This window comes from Pelecanus crispus, chromosome 7 (genome assembly GCF_030463565.1).
Source record: "Pelecanus crispus isolate bPelCri1 chromosome 7, bPelCri1.pri, whole genome shotgun sequence".
Taxonomy (NCBI): Eukaryota; Metazoa; Chordata; class Aves; order Pelecaniformes; family Pelecanidae; genus Pelecanus; species Pelecanus crispus.
The window spans coordinates 3,281,227-3,298,967 of NC_134649.1; the positions used below are offsets into that span (position 1 = coordinate 3,281,227).

At 45.1% G+C, this 17,741-nt stretch overlaps 1 protein-coding gene across 2 annotated transcripts in view; it reads left to right on the top strand.

The window, feature by feature from the left end:
* MEGF11 (multiple EGF like domains 11) overlaps window positions 1–17,741 on the top strand; it is a 216,662-nt gene that overhangs the window by 183,667 nt on the left and 15,254 nt on the right. The window contains exons 18-20 of one of the 2 annotated variants that reach the window (XM_075713469.1): window positions 2,270–2,398; window positions 2,551–2,784; window positions 9,517–9,635. In XM_075713469.1, the coding sequence (XP_075569584.1) occupies window positions 2,270–2,398; window positions 2,551–2,784; window positions 9,517–9,635 (482 nt within the window). The remainder of the gene's footprint in view (window positions 1–2,269; window positions 2,399–2,550; window positions 2,785–9,516; window positions 9,636–17,741) is intronic. The other variant, XM_075713468.1, reaches the window with a different exon arrangement.

Sequence of the window (17,741 nt, forward strand, 5' to 3'; positions counted from 1 at the left end):
GAGATAAAAGCAAGTCACGGCACTCAGTGCTGACTGGATGTAGCCTTCCCGAACAACTTGTACCTAATGAACAGGAAAACGCAAGCTGCATCGTGCCTTGCTAACGCTGCGGAGAGCAGCAGCGTCAGGTTTCCCCAGGCACAAAGGAAGACAGAAGGGATTAAAAAGAAGCCCTTTCTGTTCTCTGCCTTCCAAGGAATATTGCGGCTTTCTTGCCTAAGTTGTTGCGCTCTAGATGCGCACCAAATAAAGATTCATCTTTACAATGAAAATAGATGAAGAAAAAAAAAAACCGCTTGCCATTTTTGGAAGGATCTGTGTTTAACTTGAGTAGTGAGCAAGTGTTAAACAATTAACTTTGATTACCTTGCAAGGGTACTGGCATATCTTACTGTAATTGTTGTCAATGTCTTGCGGCATATTTAGCACGCCGTGCCAAATGGCTTCTTTTAAGAACAAAGAATTAGGGTAGTGGAAACTGTATGTGCTGTAGTTGAATAATTATTTGTTTGTCCAGTATAGTAAATCAAAAGAAAATTCTCACACACTTACTGGGATTCTACATGCAGGGTGAAATCTGTCTCACCTTACCAAGGCAAAACCACAGGGTTTTGTTCCTTTTTTTGGCAGTAAGGTAATATAGTAACATTCCTGCTATATTTGCAAGTGAAAGCTTCGTAACTATAGCTTACTACATGGATCTTTATGGAATATTTGTACATGTAGCTAAATTCATGAACATCTTTTCTTTTTGCACATACTTGCATTCAGCAAAGCACGTATCTCAGGACCAAATTTGCACGCTCATGTGGGGATTACATATGGCACCACCGTAACTCTGTAAGTGGCCAACTTCCTGTGAATTTGTGTACACCCTTAGTGCAACCATAAATAAAAGAGGAAACTAAAAAGTTCTGTAGTAGAACTGCATCATAGCAGATTTTATACAAGAAGCTACTTTTATAATTTGACCTCTGTACAAAGCCTGATGCTTTCTTTTCTATCCCAACTACGAATGTGTTTATTTGTTTTTCTACTATTTACTCTAAAAGTATCGCTTCAGTAAGGCTCCTTCCTTCTCAAAATCCTGTTGAATGGGCAGTCACACTGCATTGCAGATGAAATGCCTAAATGCAGACCATTTCTGTGGTGCAGTCCAAAAATTTAGGCCTTGTTCATTTTAAGTAGGCTACAGGTTAATATCAGAATGAGCATTAATTGCAATAATTTTTTTTTTTCTTGTTTGGGGACCTGCAGGTGAAAGAAAGAGATACCACTTTAATATGCATTGCAAATCGTTATGCAGATACTGTTCATTACTTAATATTAAATTTTGGCTATTAGAAGTTACTTAGAGACTGACATTGGGAAGGTATTGTCATGCTGTGCAAAACATTTGCAGTGACACAGAAGAAGTCCCATGCTAAAACAAACAATATGTGTTCTAAAGAATCATAGCACATGCGCATGCATTCAATAATGCGTCTTCTCCATAGAAATAAGTAGGATGTGACAGAAGTTGTTTCCTTCAATTTATTATTGAATAGTGCCTCAAGAAGTATAGTAAGCTGCCTACAGATTTATTGTAATAGCCCATCATGGTAATTGTATGAATAAATTTCTCAGCTGGACATTCAATCATTTTGTCTTTGATACAAATACAGAGAAAGGGGAGAAATTCCTTCTATGTTAGGAATCCTCATACAGAAGCAGAGCAAATCAAACCATTCAGATGCTCAATTCTGTAATTCCACCTACAATGTTATATTCATCTTCTAGCACTAGCAGGGATAAGTATGAAAGGATGTGGGATTTGTTTAGTGAAAGTCTATTGTAAAGACTTTTTACATATAAAGGTACATTAAAACTTTTCTTTGCAACTACCCCCGTGAAAAAAAATATGCAGAGTTGGTGGAGAATGCTGTGCTCTTTCAAGATGTTGTCTACAGCTTCTGAGCTCATGCCCTGTTAAATTCTGTACATTTGTAATATAGATCAGGCCTTTTAAAGCCTCTACGTATTATTGGTTTCATCCTTGTGAAGTCTTGTATGACTTTTCCAGAAAGTTACAGCTTAGTAAGTAATACCCCAAATCATACATGAAATACATTTATCTCCTGCTTTAAAATAATAATAACCGAACACTCGGGTGTTATCCTAGAGAAACTGAAACCAGGGAGACTTTTCTACTGAATTTTCCATGGCAAGCGTTTCACCCGTTCCTGAAAAAAAGTAGAATTCTTTCCAATCTTTTTCTTTGGCTTCCCAGAGTGCTCACCAGGAACATTTGGTTATGGTTGCAAACAACTGTGTGAATGCATGAATAATGCTACGTGTGACCATGTCACAGGTACTTGCTACTGCAGTCCAGGCTTCAAAGGAATCCGATGTGATCAAGGTACAGTGACATTCTATCTGTAAAATATCTGTATATCTGTCTCTCTCTTTGTCTCTCTCCCCCTCCATTGATGTACTTACTTTAAAAAAATAGCATTTCAAAAATGAAATGCACGATTCAATTTACAGTGTGTTATGAATTACTTTTAACAGCGGCTCTTATGATGGAAGAATTAAACCCCTATACTAAAATTAGCCCTGCTCTTGGATCAGAGAGGCACTCAGTGGGAGCAATCATTGGAATTATTATTCTCCTTCTAATTATTATGGTCTTGCTGGCACTGTTTGTGTGGTATCGACGGAAACAGAAGGAGAAGGGCCATGACATGCCAAGTGTATCTTATACTCCAGCCATGAGGATGACTAATACAGATTACTCACTTTCTGGTAAGGGTCTTTTTATGTTAATCAAATATAGACTCATATTCCTGTATGTTGGGGAAATACAAGCTTCTGTGATGTATAACATGCGTTATTGAGCCTCAAAAATAACGACATTTCTATTCTTCCCCTGAATACTGTGATCTTTTAACACTTAACAGGGCCAGGAAAGCAAATACAACTTAAAACTGATTTAAGCTGCTTTACATATCAAAGTTTACTTAACACGATACAGGATATACCTAGGCAAGAAATATGCTGCACAGAATACATCAACTCCATTTTTTAAAATCGGCTGCATTCCTATTGCAGCGCAGAGAAGTTTTCCCTTTGTGAAACCTTCAGAAGAGTTTTTTTGCTTGAGGGATGGGATTGACTGGGTCAATCATAAGGTTTTAATTTTGTCTGTGCTGCAGTTTGTGATTTGAGGCGTCCTATTCGTTGTCACTTTCTTCTGTGTGCAGACCAATCCCCGTTGTCTAGACAGGTGGTGTGAATTTTCTTCACAGGAGCTGATGAAAGCAGGAGAAAGGAAGAGGAAGGCTCTGTAAGGTCAAAAATGTCATACTGAGATCCCATTTCTTGCTTCTTTCTATCTTCTGCTACTGCTATGGAAGACAGCTTTTCTTGATAGGTTGGCTAAACTTTGGAGGATATGATCTCCTTTTTAATGCTGCAATTCTTCTTCATTCCTCTATGGTCAATATCAGATAGGATGCCAGCCAGGAGACGGCTTTACTTCCTTCTTGTTTCCTCCGATCTGTCTCTAGTGGGGATCTTCTCAGTGTTTGCTGCCTTCTGACTGCTCTTCGTTTCTTCACTTCCCTTTAAATGGCTGAAACTGTAAGTCCAAGTAAGTAGAAGCTCCTGAAACAGGCAGAGGTTGGCCTAGCAGCTCTGCTTTCCCAGTCCTGCATTGCCTTTTTCTTTCTGCTTTCTAGTCTAAATGCACGGAGCCCAGCCACTTGTTGCTGGTTCTGACTTGGATTCTGTGCTGTCTCGGGGTGGCACAGCTGGAAGCTTCGTTCTGGACTTCCCTGCTCAGGATGCACCTGGAAGGAGCCTCTCCCAGCGAGCCAACAATATTAGTGCCTGGCTACAGCTGGGACTTAATCAAGGAGCTTCTGTTACGGCACCATGACTGCAGCCCTCCTATGCAATGCAATGGTCCTCATACCAGAGTTTCCTGCGACGGCGTATCACGCATCAGGGGCTGTCTGCTGAACACCATTGCCTAAACTCACATTTAGACCACTAGAGCATTCCTTCTTCTGATAGCTAGATGGTGGAGGGGAAAAAAAATCAGCCTTGGACTTCCTCCCATAGCATCTTATTTTTTTAATTTTAGCTTTGCAGGCTCTTGGTTAAGCTGTCCATTTTGGTAAGAAATGTATGAAAGTGTTGCCAGAGAGGGCTCATCTGATCCTTGGCTAGTTGCCAGCTCAATTTGGCCTGAAATTTGTCGTTTCAACATCATTTGAAGGGCCAGGCCATGAACATGCAAAAGACAACTATGGCACATCTCAGCATCAGCAGCGAGGCTCTGAGTTCCGAGACGGCAGATCACAGCTGCCGGCATGGCAAAATGTTCTGAACTTTTCAGCAATCCATTTCTTTCATATTGGCACTTTATCCATTTATTTGCAAAGCCTGCTACACCTCATTTATTTATGTGCTTTTCTACTTAATGTATGTGTAACTCAGCATGCTTAAGAGGCACAACTTACAAAATGCAAAATAAGGAGAGGAATATTGCTGAGGTTGGGAGTTCCTGACTGGAGTGCTTGAGCTTCTCCTTTCAGACAGGGGAACAAAAATCCCTCGGTTGTTTTTTCTCCATATTTTACCATGAATGGGGACTTCCCAATCTACCTGTTGGTTTCCCAGTCTGACACGCTGCCAGAAGTCTGAAAAAAGGCTAATGCTGAGGAAGGATACTCTCATCCTTCGAAGTTAACACAGACAGATGACCCTCCTCGGCCACAGAGAGAAAGCCATTATGTTTGAAGACGTTGGTAGCCCAGAACTGTCCTTGCAGGTTATGTCTTTGTGGGCATTGCATCTCCCTGTACAATGTTCTTCACATAACTTTCAGGTGCAGCCACCTATCCCTGAGCTCCAGATGCCACGTGATACTTAAGTACCTGAGCAAAAAAAATATTTGGGGGGTTGGGTGAATCCCTGGATGCATCATAAATATCTGAGGGATCACATCCTTCAGCTGCATTGAACCTGGGATCTCTTCTGGTCCTTGGGCAATGACAGTTAATTTAATTCTTGCCCTTGTGGCATTGCTGCTCTGTGTCAGCTCGGTTTGTAAAAAACTTGAAGTGCCGGGTCTTTGCAATCCCAAACAGCACCAGGTCGGTGGTGTTGTATGGGCTTCTCTAGAAAGAAATTGGATAATTCCTTCCTGTTCATCTCAGTCAGTGATAGGGATGCAGAGACTGGGCCTTTTCTGTATTCTTTCTTCTTTCTTTGTGCAGTCCTTGTAGCAATCTAAATTTTATCACTCAGGAAGCCGCAGCTGAGTGGGGTCAGCCATCTCTTTCTGGAGGTCACAAGAACAGTTTTCTTCCTGCCTCCCCCTTGAAAAACTCTGCTATCTGAGCTTGCAGAGGAAGACTAAGAAGTTAGAAATCACACTGCTCCATCTTCATCTCATTATAAATTGTTGGCAGGTATCAGCATTGTTTCAAGTTTTAGTCTTTGTTTTAGAAGGGCATTTACAAATTCTAGATAAGGGCTTCTGAAAGCTCCCTGCCAAATTCTGACTGTCCTCCAGTACATCCTCCTACTCAAACTTTCTACCCGTCAGCAGCCTTCCCAGCTTTGGCCTTACCAATGCTGTTTTCAGCCTTTCACTTCCATAGAGCAGAAAGACAGCAAAAGGTGCTGACGTGCATCTTCCCCAGCAGAGAATGGGGAGATGGATACTGAGACAAGATCACAGACAAGACAAAGAGACTCACAGCATGGCTGGATGGCAAGAACAACACATGTGCGTATGAGTGCATGTGTGCATTTGTGCATTGCAGAGGATGCTGAAGGACGGTAGCTGTATTACATAGAGGTGACAGGGATTTCAACCTTCACCTGGCGTTTTGTATGTGGATTAAGGTCAGAATACTACGCTGGTGTACTTGTGCTGTTAATATAATCCCACATAAACCCACGGATTTCAGCAGGAATTCCACCTGAACATTGACTGCAGTATCCAGCCCTATATGGGTCGTAACATTATGGCTAACCTGAATCACCACCGCGCTATTTGCTTGTTTACTCTTGTTAGGGTAGCGTTATTGTTGTTTCTGAATAGAGTCATGTATGCAGCTCCCTAGCTCCTGGAGGCAGTAATTTCTTCCAGCACAGTAGTTTATTTCTGGAGGATGTTTTTAGTCTTTACCTCTTCAGCTCTTCTGCTGCTGATAATCCATGCATATGCGTGAGAGAGATTATAAGGAAGGGGAACCCCCTGGGCAGCCCTTAGACTCTTTTGCATTTGTGGGTGAAGGATGTGGCAGCAAAGCACACATTCTGCCCAGCAGCCAGTGGGAAAGAAAACCACCCATGCTGGGAGAGCTTAACCACAGCACATGGATCTGAGAGCAGACTTTCCCAAATGAGCCTGAAATCAAAATGGTGCTCCCCAGCATGAGAACAGTACCTGGCATCCAAGAAAGGATTTAGAAGTGCAGGTTGCTTAATTCAAGGCGATGGGGACAGAAGGGAAAACTATGCAGTGGTGCTGGAGAGCAGCAGAGATTTCTTTTCAGGACTTTCACAAAGAATTGGTTGTGGGCTGAAGTGATGCTTGAGGTCTCATCAAGGTGTTGAGGAACTTTCTGATATGGGTGAATCCTGCCAAAACCTAAGCAAAATTCGATACAAATAGAGTGTCATGGATCCTGCAGCCTAGGTAAGACGTTTACAGAAACGATCCTGCAGATGATGTGTTAGGAGGTGGCAGAGTGCACCCTCCTGCTTGGAGTCTTCATCCACCCCACTGACACTCTGTACGGGTGGTGAAGATCCACACAAAAAGGAGACGACGACGGTTTCATTTTGTAGCTTGAGATATCTGGGTTTGTATTTACTGCAGAGTGCTTACTTATTCCCTTTTTTCATGGTTGGCCTTGTGCCCAGTTTCCACACTACGCTATCCTGCTGCCGCTGCAGGATGGGGACCGATGCTCTTTGTGTCACCTCCCAGCCCTGGCTCGGAGCAGAAGCTCGGTCTTTCAAGTGATAGAGCATTCTGGCTTTCATCCAGACCTCATGGGTCTTCCACTGGAGCTCAGCCTCAGGCTTGAGGGGCTCATGGCAGGAATCTGCCATCATGGATCCCTTCACAGGACTGATCTCCGCGTGTTAATATTGACATTAACACAACCTTTGGGGTTTTTTTTGTTTGTTTTAATTTAAATCATTCCCTTTCCTTTGCAGTCATTTAAGTCTTTGCTTACTGTTCAGAGCAGAACAAAATTCTCATCCTTAGGTAGAGAGGGGTTTTTGTGGTTTGTTTTTTTTTTTTTTTTTAACTGGGATAGCATTAGATTTGAATTTGATGTATGGAAATACATCCAGGAGTTATAAGAGCTTCATGAATAAATGTGTAGAAAATGGACTGTGCTATCAAGGTATATCAGCCTGGGTGGGTACTTAAGTATCGACCAAATGGAACTGTGTAGAAGGAGTAATTCTGAGTATATCATGCCGCACGCAATGAAGGAAGAAAAGATTTTTGGTGATGCAGACTTGCGTGCGAGCTCAGATTCATTACTTCAGCACGGTGCTAAGTAGTAGGGCAGTCTGGTAGACGTTTCCTTCGGCTCATTTCAGGTGCACGAAAGAAGCTAGGGCCAGATAAGCTGGGTGCGTACTTGTAAGGTGTCAGCTGGCTCACAGTAACCGTGGGTATGTGCCCTCTTATCTCGCAGCAAAGGCAGCGGACCGTGCCTTTTTTCCTTCCAGCTGGTCCTTCTTGCCCGCAGCTGAGCGAGGGCGTGACAGATAAGGGAAGGGGGGAGGCAGAGCTGAGAGCTGGCGTGACTCAGCCATCAACACTCACCTACAAAGCAGAAGGACATGGATTCAAGTGTCTATATTTAACTGGGACCGCAGGTTGGGAGAAGGGTGGATGAGCTCCGCTCCCCTGGTGAGCTGCCAGTCCCTCACCAGCAGGTTCAAGCTGTATGTGAGCAGCTGTGTTTGGGATGGGCATCCACTGATCGCCATGTTTGGGTTCCAGCCCCAGTTCTCATTTGCAGAGCCCAAGAGATATCTGTTTCTTGTTAATTCTATTGCAAATATCACAGAGTTATAGTTAGGGGAGATGGCAAAGTCTTGGCAGCCTGGCTGCTGTGCTGGGCAGCGGCTAGCTGAAAGGAGTTAAATGCAAAGACTTTAGTTCTGGAATCACATCCTGATCTGAGATACTTTGTTAGCAATAACCTCAGAAAACAGCTAGAACTAAAAGGCTCTGCACTTGCGACAAAATAGAGCTGACCTCAAAAATTGCTCTGCGTGTTTCAGCAGAAAATAAATGCTCGGTCAGATATGCATGTGCGTGTGCAGTTTCCTCTCTCAGCTGTGTGCCACAGCACTTATGTACTAGACACCCTGCAGATAAAACCATTTATTTGAAACAGGGTATTCTGCAGTAAATTAAGCTAAATCTAGATCTCCACAAGATGTCAGCAAAGCAAAGTGCATGCTCACAGGAATGCAAACGCAGAGGGCCAGGAGAGACGGCGGGTGGTGACTGGGTGCCAGCCAGGTCCGTGTCCCTCCTCACCCATCTGCTGCCGACCTTCATTAAAGCTCTGCGGTGGTGGGGACAAGCAGCCACCCCAGCGCTTCATTACCCTTTCCACGTGAAGGTGTTTCCTATAACTACCCTCTCTGCCTGCAATTTAAGCCCATGGTTTATTAAAACTAACCCATTCATTTACTTCTTACAGGGCTTGGCTGTTTAAATGGTAACTGCTTACGCTGAAATTTTTCATCCTTTCTTCTAATGGTACTTTGAAATATTTATCAATTTGTTGTTAAGCTGGAACCAGATTGGGATTGATGTTTTCATTAGAACTGCCAGTATAAATATGATGCCTGGTAAATTATTTGGTTTGGTAAATGTGTTCATAAGTTAAAGTGAGGAAATAGATAAAATGTCTCTAAGCTATAACAATGCGACTGCCCAAGCTTGCCTTTCAGTGCTGCAGCCTTCTTTTTTTCTAAGCCTTTGCACCAAGAAGTTATGTCAAATATTTTGGACTCCTTGGTACAGTTATAGCACCTTAATTTCTAACATTAACTACCTTTTTCGTAACAAGAAAAGTTTTAATTAAATGTTTCATAAGTACAAGGGTTATTCTCAGCAGTAGCTCTTAACGTGTGTTTAAGGAAGAAACTGTGTTGCAGACCAGGCATTGCCTGAGTTTTGCATTTCTGCCCTTACCTGCAAAGCAGCTGGACTGTCAGGAATTACTTTTTTAAGATCTTCAAAAAGATAACACTGTCTTAATTAAATATTTTGCTTTTTTATCTTATACTTAATGCTAATAGTCAAGAGCTTCACGCCAGGATAACGCAGGATAGATTTTATCTGGAGATGTTTTATAACACCCAGTACTTTTAACAAAGTTTTCGAAACTAGATAGTCTCTAGCATGTTTGCAGTTTCTTAAGAATCGCTATGGCTTCCAAAGTATTTTGTGATGACTTGTTTTCTTCCCAGATATATCTCAAGGTAGCAGCAGTGTACATTGTTTTTCCAACCCAAGCTACCACACTCTCTCATGTGGTGTGACTTCACGCTTCTTTACCAGTAATCTGGATGGAAACAGCTCCAGTAAGGTAGATATTATCCCACCCCACTGTAGCAATGTTCTTATCAGTTCAAGGAAATCAACCAAGGCAATGCCTGTTGGATCCTGCTGTCTGCCAGCATTATTTGACAACCCAGTGTGGCAGTTCCTGACATCGTAGCCCTAACAGACACAAAAAGTTCTGCTTTCCCCTGTGTGTGTCTTCGTAATCCCTGTGTGTGGTAACTGGAGCTTCAGCACATGCCTGTCTGGGCGAATAAGCCTCGGTGTCTTAGCAGCTATAAGGTATGTTTGCTTCTCAGAAAAGATAAATAACTAGGTGAAGGTAATCATCCATTAATATAACAAAAGTAAATCAATGAAGCATTAAGTCAGTAATCTAACTTGGCTATGTCATTGTTTCCCAGATCAGCAGACACACAAATTTCCTGCTGACAGAGACAGGCGGGTAGATGCAAGAAGGTATCGAGGGTGCTTCCGAGCACTCTTCTTGTCCAGGGCCATTCTGAGAGCTCTGCTGTTACTTACGGCTCTCCAGCAGAGCTGTTCCCACTGTATTGCTCGAACATCCAGCAGTACCTTACTTATCACATGTTGCTATTGATTCCCTAGGACCATTCATGGACTACGCTATTACTCAATTCACCACTTCAGCAATAGATTTCGACATGGTAAATGGTGAGACAGCTCTTCCTTTAGGGCCTTAATAAGCCAAGGTGGGGCAAAGGGTAGAGAGCAGAGGAAAAAGAAAATGCAATTGATTTCATCAGGCTTGTCAGCTTTAAAAGTGATGGTACTTGCAGGCTGTGTCACCTTAATCCAAATGTAGCTCTGCTAACTGGAAAGCCATGAGAACGAGATTAATGCAAAAAAGACACTATTTTACAAGACAGGGGATGCAAAAATATTTCTACATGTGCTCCTGTAATTTCTTGGTTATTGAAAGAAAATCTCATTAAAATGTAATAAAAAGGCTGGCTCCAGAGATTTCTCAGAGAAAAGTTTACGCAGATGTGTAAATATGTTTTCTGATGTAGATGGTCCCCTTGCATCATGCATTTTTGCTCCCCAAATTGGAAGTGCAAACGCTCATAATGTCAAATTTAGGACAAACACCGTGAGGGTGGGTCTGGCCCACTAATCCCGTTGCAGTTATTTAAATGAATTCAGAAAAGGTCAAAGCAAGCACCTATCCTGATTTCCCAGCCTGCAGTGCCATCTTGTCACAGAGCTACTTCAAATATTAAGCTGCCAAAAAGGTTTAAAACCCAAGTGATTCATTTGGACTAGCCTGGAAGCTGCTTGCCTTCCTGTGGTACTGGCTATCAGTAGTCAGTCAGCAGGTTGTCTTGATCTTTAAAACAAAATACAACGGATCTGGTATTTTTAGGGCACTTACCAAAATATATGGCCTGACTTTTCCTTTAGATCTCCCACCACCCTACTTATTCATGAGAATGCTTTGCAGCACTGAATAGCTGAGGATGGCCAAAAATATGCTGCTTCTGTCTATGCAGTTCTCCAGCCAAGTAAGACAAAAGAGCATATAAAGCCCCTAATGGCTGCCTTAACGAGTTTCATTTCCAAATCAGTTCGTCTGGTGCCATTCCCGCTTTCTGCAGGGAAATGTGCACAAGTTGTACTTGGAGGATTCATTTCTTTATAGTGCCAGCTGGGGTCACAAAGGAACCAGTGCAGATGCAAAATGAAAAAAAATGGCAGAAGAATCTCTGAAGTGCTGGGCCAGAGCCCTGATGTATTGTCCTCCCTGCGCTCAAAGGAGCTCATGCCTTGAGGCGATGGACTGGAGCCATTCCTCTATCAGTTCTTTCAGAGAGACGGCTCGGGCAAAGGGGCAAAATGACAGCAACGGGGAGATGCAGCCCTGCTCCAGTTTGAGAAGGCTTCCTCTCTTGTGCGCTCCCCCGGCCCTCTGGTCCTCTCCTCTCTTTCCGTGGCTTATTTTGCCTTTTCTCTCCTCTTCCCTTGGTGTTCTTCCACTCTATTATCTGTTTTTTTCTCATATCCATTTTCCTATTCCCTTTTCTCACCCAACTGTACCCATATTTTTTCTATTTTCCTTCCTGCGGTCTCCACTTTCCTCTCCCAGCCCGGTACCAGCTCAGCAAGGGTCAGGCTGACTGCAGGGCACGGAGCAGAGCTGCCCTACGCGGCTGGCTGCATTTACTAACCCTGCTGCTCCTACCAGTGTACACAGTGGGTACTTCACCAGGGAAGCAGGGTAAGCAGGGATGGCTGACAGCAGAAGCTAAAAGGTCCAGCACTGCACTGAGGACCGCAGCTTGAGGCAGGTCTGTCTTCATAGGAAGGGTGCGGTGCCAAGGATTCTGGCATCTCCTCTGGGACCCGAGGGAAGGTATCTCACCTCCTCACTTCCCCTCTGCCGGACAGGCATGTGGCTGCTGCTCAGGACCCTACGCACGTCCTGAGGGTAAAAACGTTGAAGTTGCTGAGAGACGAGAATGAGTGGAGGCATTCAAATCCTCCCGGTGTATGCAGGACTGGTTAGTTGCGCTAGTGGAGCGCCCAGGCTGGAACACATGCGGGCAAAAGCGAGTGGGAAGATAAGGGGGAGCGTATGAGAAGAGACTGAAAAAAGGCTTGGCTTCTTTCATCTGGCAAAATGAATGCTGAGAGGGAGTATGATTGCCATCTATAAATACAACGGGGTAAACGCTAGGAGGGGGAAGAGCTCTTTTAAGTTAGATGACAGAGCTGGCACAAGAACAAATGAGGACGAACTGGCCATGGATGCATCGAGGCTGGAAGTTAGATTTCTAACATCAGATCAATGAGATTTTGGAATAGCTTCCCAGTAAGACTAATGGGACAAAGAAATCTGATTACTGTTAAAATGGAGCTTGATCAGCTATCTAAGTGATTATGTGCCTGGGTGTTTGCAGTAAAAGGCAGCTGGACTCCGGGACTCGGTGATCAGAGCCCTTCCAGTCCTGTGTCCCTAAAGCCGGCTCCGGCTGCCAGCAGGAGTTGGTAGCGCTGAGCTGTCTCGGTGCAAGGTCCAGGAGAACGGCTCTGCAGCTCTGCGGTTCAGGAGGAAGCAGAGGCTCCTGCATCTCAATGCAAGTTTTTAGCTACCAGCACCTTGCTACAAGCAAACGCTCTTCCCATGTGAGGGAATTGCAAAGTCAGCTCGGCTGAAATGCTGGCCCCATTGAATTCGATAGATATTTTGCTATTAGTTTAAGCAAAGCCAAAATTTGACCGTTGCCTATTGGCTCCTACAAGTAGGTTTGGCCTTTATTCTTATGACATGTGCAGCAGCAAACAATAAAGATGCTGCAAGTTACCAGGGAGTTTCATACGTGAACTCAAGTGATATTGTGCCGCAGAATTACTGCACCAAAATTTTCCAAAGTAGATACATAGAGATACAGACTTACCTCCATACCCGTGTCTTCACATCAGCGCTCTCATTGCTTGAGTTAGAGACCAGATTTTCAAATGCTGAAGACCTATTTCATTCAGAGGGCATTCGGTAGGACCATTCACAGAACCACTCTCAGTGCTTCAATGCCAGCTGTATATTTGAGTTTTTGAGTTGTTCCTGAATGCAGGCATATATGTCCCGTTTACAAAAGGCTGCATAAGTGTGAAAAATACCCTGTATAAAGCGTGAGGCTGCCGCACTGCTATGTCACGAGCCAACGGACCTCACCTTGCTCTTTTGCAGAGCTCTTAATTCCACCCTCACTCCCTAGCAAAGGAGAACGGCATCGCAGATAGAGCCCAGGTATTGCTGGTTTCTACAGACATGATAAAAATCAATTTCAATTAGATGTCCTGAATTTTTAAAGCCAGCAGATTCACATCTATTAAAGGAAGTTCTAAATTCTACCAAAGACTTCACATAAAATTAGAAACCGCAAAACAGATGTCACTGGAAATAGTCTGACTGGATGTCACCCAGCTAATAAAAACCACAGAAAGCATCATTAAAGTAGCTTTGACTAAAACTTGCCCAAGAAAAAGGAAGACTGCAAACACAGAATGGCTGCAGAGTGTTCAGGATGGCCATCTAAAACTGAGAAACACGGGCTTGGACCATGGAAACCTGAAGTCAGTCATCAGGGAAGTTAATGGCAAAACTCTTATCAATTGCTATCTTGGAAGATAAAGGTACGATGGAGTTCCTGCCAGCGCTTATTTGCCTAATCACCATGGGCTGCTTAGAAAACCTGAGCATCAACAAAGGGCATGTTGGTGATCCACTCGCCACTGTGATCTATCCGGCTATTTCAGATGGGCAGATAATGACTTTGCTTTACTTATGCTGGTATCTTGCTGATCTTAAAGGAAAAGTTGCCAGATAAGAGGTAGTTTCAACCAGATTGCTAAAATTATAAGCTAGGATTTTTAGTGGATAAATTCACTATGAAATATTTTTTCCTCCAGAAAAGCAATTTTGCCTCACACTAAAAGTTGAAGTATCTTCTATCTTAAAAAAAAAAAAAGAGGTTAACAAATTACAGTGTGTTAAGAAATTATAGTAGCACAGAGACAGCTATGATCACATTTCTTCGTAATTACTGCATTCTGAAAAACTTAGAAATGTCCCCAAATCATTTCATTAAAAAAAATCAATTCTAGCCCATGGCTCTTCATGCCAAATTTTAGGTTTGTGAGCTGATTTATAAATCCTGCAAAAACACATCTTTTAACAGAAACTCAAGGACTTTAATAAATGTGATCCAAGAGGTGCAGCTGGATTGCAAATCAGCATTCATGTTATTGCTGCGCGTTTTGAAATGAAGAAAAAAGCCGCGGGCTCCGCTGATGAAAGCCGACAGTGCCGTTAGCGGGGCTGCGCCGATTTACACGGGCAGCGTGTAGGGCCAAGAACGTGGCTTTCTTCCTCTGCGCCCACGTTCCGAACCAGCCTGCTTTTCATCGCCTTGCCGTGGCTCATTTGCTCTGACTGCCCCGCCCGGCCGTACCGCGTATCTGCTGGCGGTGTTTATGCTCCCAGTTTGGGGGGAGTACAGGGAGCTGCAGAATGGTAAAGAAATGACTCCTTCAACTGGGAGACGCCAGATGCACAGCCCATGCCAGGAGCGAGGATGTGCAGTCACAGCCACTGCTCTCGGGCAGCGATTGCTCTGGAAATATTGCAGGCAACCGGCTTTATCAACTTTCTCTCTGCTCGAGGCATGTCCTTGAGGAGAGTGGCTGGTGCAGAGGTGCCTAATGAGCTGATGACACACGGTACCTTAGCGGGAATATATAGAGACAGAAAATGCGAAGGAACAGGACGAGGCACTAGATATAGCCACCACTGCGCTGCTGGTGCTGTCTGATGTGAGATTCATGGACTGGGGGCCACAAGGGACCGTTGCGATCATCTGGCTTCACCTCCCGCACCGCGCAGGGCACAGAACCGCCCTGAATTAATGCCTCTCGCAAGGTCAGTGCTGCTGGCTCAGCAGCAGGATCCCTTGCAGGCAGAGCCTGGCTTTCACATGGATTTGAAATGGGCTCCTTTCGGTGTGCTGGCATTAATCTGTCTTTGTCTCTGTGTGTTCCTGTGTGTATACTTTTATATATATATGTGTATGTTTATATATATATATACACACACACGTCTGTCTGTGTGTGTGTGGTCGGTGTCTTTGCGCTATTGCGTGTCCTGAGTCTTTCTTCCAGGCTGGAGTTCAGCCCATTTGGAGCGCAGTTACATGCTTTGCAAATGATGAAACCTATTTGTGTAAAAGCTTCAGCTGAATAGCTCTAAAAATACTGCGCAGTTGCTTGTAGAAAGACCCAACATTTTGTGTGGGGGTGTGCGCGCGCACGTGTGTGCACGTGTGTGCGTGTGCGTGCGCAGCCTTTGCTATGTGTGCTGTCTCCCGTGTCTTTGCAGTGCTCGCACCGTGGTTTCTCCTGTGTCTGTTTAAGCCAGGGCAGATTACATTCGGTATAAAAGACACATCAGACAACTCTCTGCATCCTGAGTCAATGGAATTCAATCAGCAGGATTCAGTCAATGAGGGCAAGGTTTTGCCTCTGGTTGTTACAAATCTTCACCCAAATGAAACCCAGTTTCTGCGATCAGACAAAAGCTTCTAAATGTCAATGTGCGGTTTGTAATATATAGGGTAGCTGTCCTAAATGTGGTGCTCCTGGTAGAGAGGAGGACTTCTCTCTATTAAGAGAGAAGATGCTTTCCCTAGAGATAAGGGAGAGGCTGCCGAGCTCTGCAGCTTTATCCTCAGTGACCCAGCTTTAGAATCATCGAATCGTTTAGGTTGGAAAAGACCTTTAAGATCATCCAGTCCAACCATTAACCTACACTACCAAGTCCACACTAAACCAATCAAGGGTAGACTAGACTAAACCATGTCCCCAAGTGCCACATCTACCCGTTTTTTGAACACTTCCAGGGATGGGGACTCCACCACCTCTCTGGGCAGCCTGTTCCAATGCTTGACCACCCTTTCCGTGAAGAAGAATGGCTGGCTGGCTGGGGGGATCCTGCTGGTCCCCGTTGCCCTATTTATAGAGGAACTTTTGCCAGAGGAGGTTTCCTGACCCTAAGCCCTCCCTGGTGTGGTCGCTACCTAAACCGAGGGGCACAGGAGCTGCATGGCTGCCCAGCCCCATGCCCTCCTCCCCTCTCTTGGTCCAGCATTTCTCCTTCCTGCTGTACTTCTCCACCTCCCATGACACGGTTATTCCTTGCAGGTCGTGCTCCTTGCAGCAGACCCACCTGCCTAAACCACTTTGCCTGGTGACTGCCCTGCCCCTGAGGTTGTGTCCGTGTTACGTGGTGCAGAGCAGCGTCCCCAGCCGCTGCACGGGACAGCCCTTTTATCCCTCCCCATCTGGCTGTATTTCCTTTAAGGAAATCTCTCCAAAACAGGGTTTGGGCCATCGTGTCTCTTTGCAGAGCACCCTGCGCCGTGCACCTCACCCTTCGCTGGCCTCCTGAGCTGGGAGCACAACGCAAGGGTATTTGTGACCAATGTAAAGGTATTTGGGACCATGCATTCAGGGGACGCGTGGGACTGCATGTCCTGAGAGAACAGGCCCACGGCCCCCTTCCCTCAGGTGGCACGTGCACTGTCAGGTATTTCCAGGAATGTTGGGGGACTCTGGGCTTCCTACAAAGCCGTCCTCAGTGTCCAGGGACAGCGGGTGCTCTGCAGGCACAGGGACAACGCGGGGCTGCTGCACCCTGAGGTGGGGTGGCTGTGGCACGGAGGGCTCTTCAGTAGGACTGTGGAGGAGGGTGAAGATACCTTTGGGGTGTGGCTGTAGGTGCTGGGCACCAGCTGAGATTTTATATCCCCATAGACTTCAACACATCAGTAGGGTGGGTTTTTTCCAGGTCTTAAAGCCCATTATGAAAGCTAAGCAAAAATTAATGAGAGATCAGGAAAAATGAAATGCTGTGGTAATTTTGAGCACTTTGCTTCAATTTTAACCTCCTTTACTGTTAAGCATTTTCTTGTAAATACAGTAAAATACAAGAGCTGAACCCTCTGAAACAGAGGCAGGAGGCTTTCCAGTTTGGGAGAGCAACGATGGCTCCATAACTTTAATTTTTCAGAAACGGGGTTGGGATTTGCTCTTGAACTGACACTTCCTCAGGACCAGCTGTCCTTTCAGCAGGTGTGGCTTTCAAGGGCAAAATGTCGAGGTGGAAAACGCCGCAGCTTTAGCAACTACGGCCATTCACAGACCCTCCTCGCTGGGACTCACCTGATCAGCGCACACTTTGCAGAGCCACTTTGGCTGTGGTGCCCCAGTCTAGTGAGGCCATGCACCCCCAAAACGGCAGCCCCTCTCCTTTCGCTGACCGCCGTAAGAGATACTCCAGCGAGCTCACTCCAGCTCCCCAAAATCCCCATCCCTCAGGCAGATGCTGTGCTTGCCTCTTGGCGTGGTGCTTAAGCACTGCCTAGCTCAAGTGAGCTACAGCTGGCAGAAAAATCAAGAGCGTATCGACACGTGTGCTCAAGACGATAGCAACCTTCTCCAGACGGTACCACCCCGGCCGCGCAGGCTGTGCCCGTCCGCCCCGCTCCAGCCACGCCGGCACCGGAGCCGGCTGCGCCCTGGGCACGCGGAGGGTCCCAGCTGCCGCGCTGCGAGA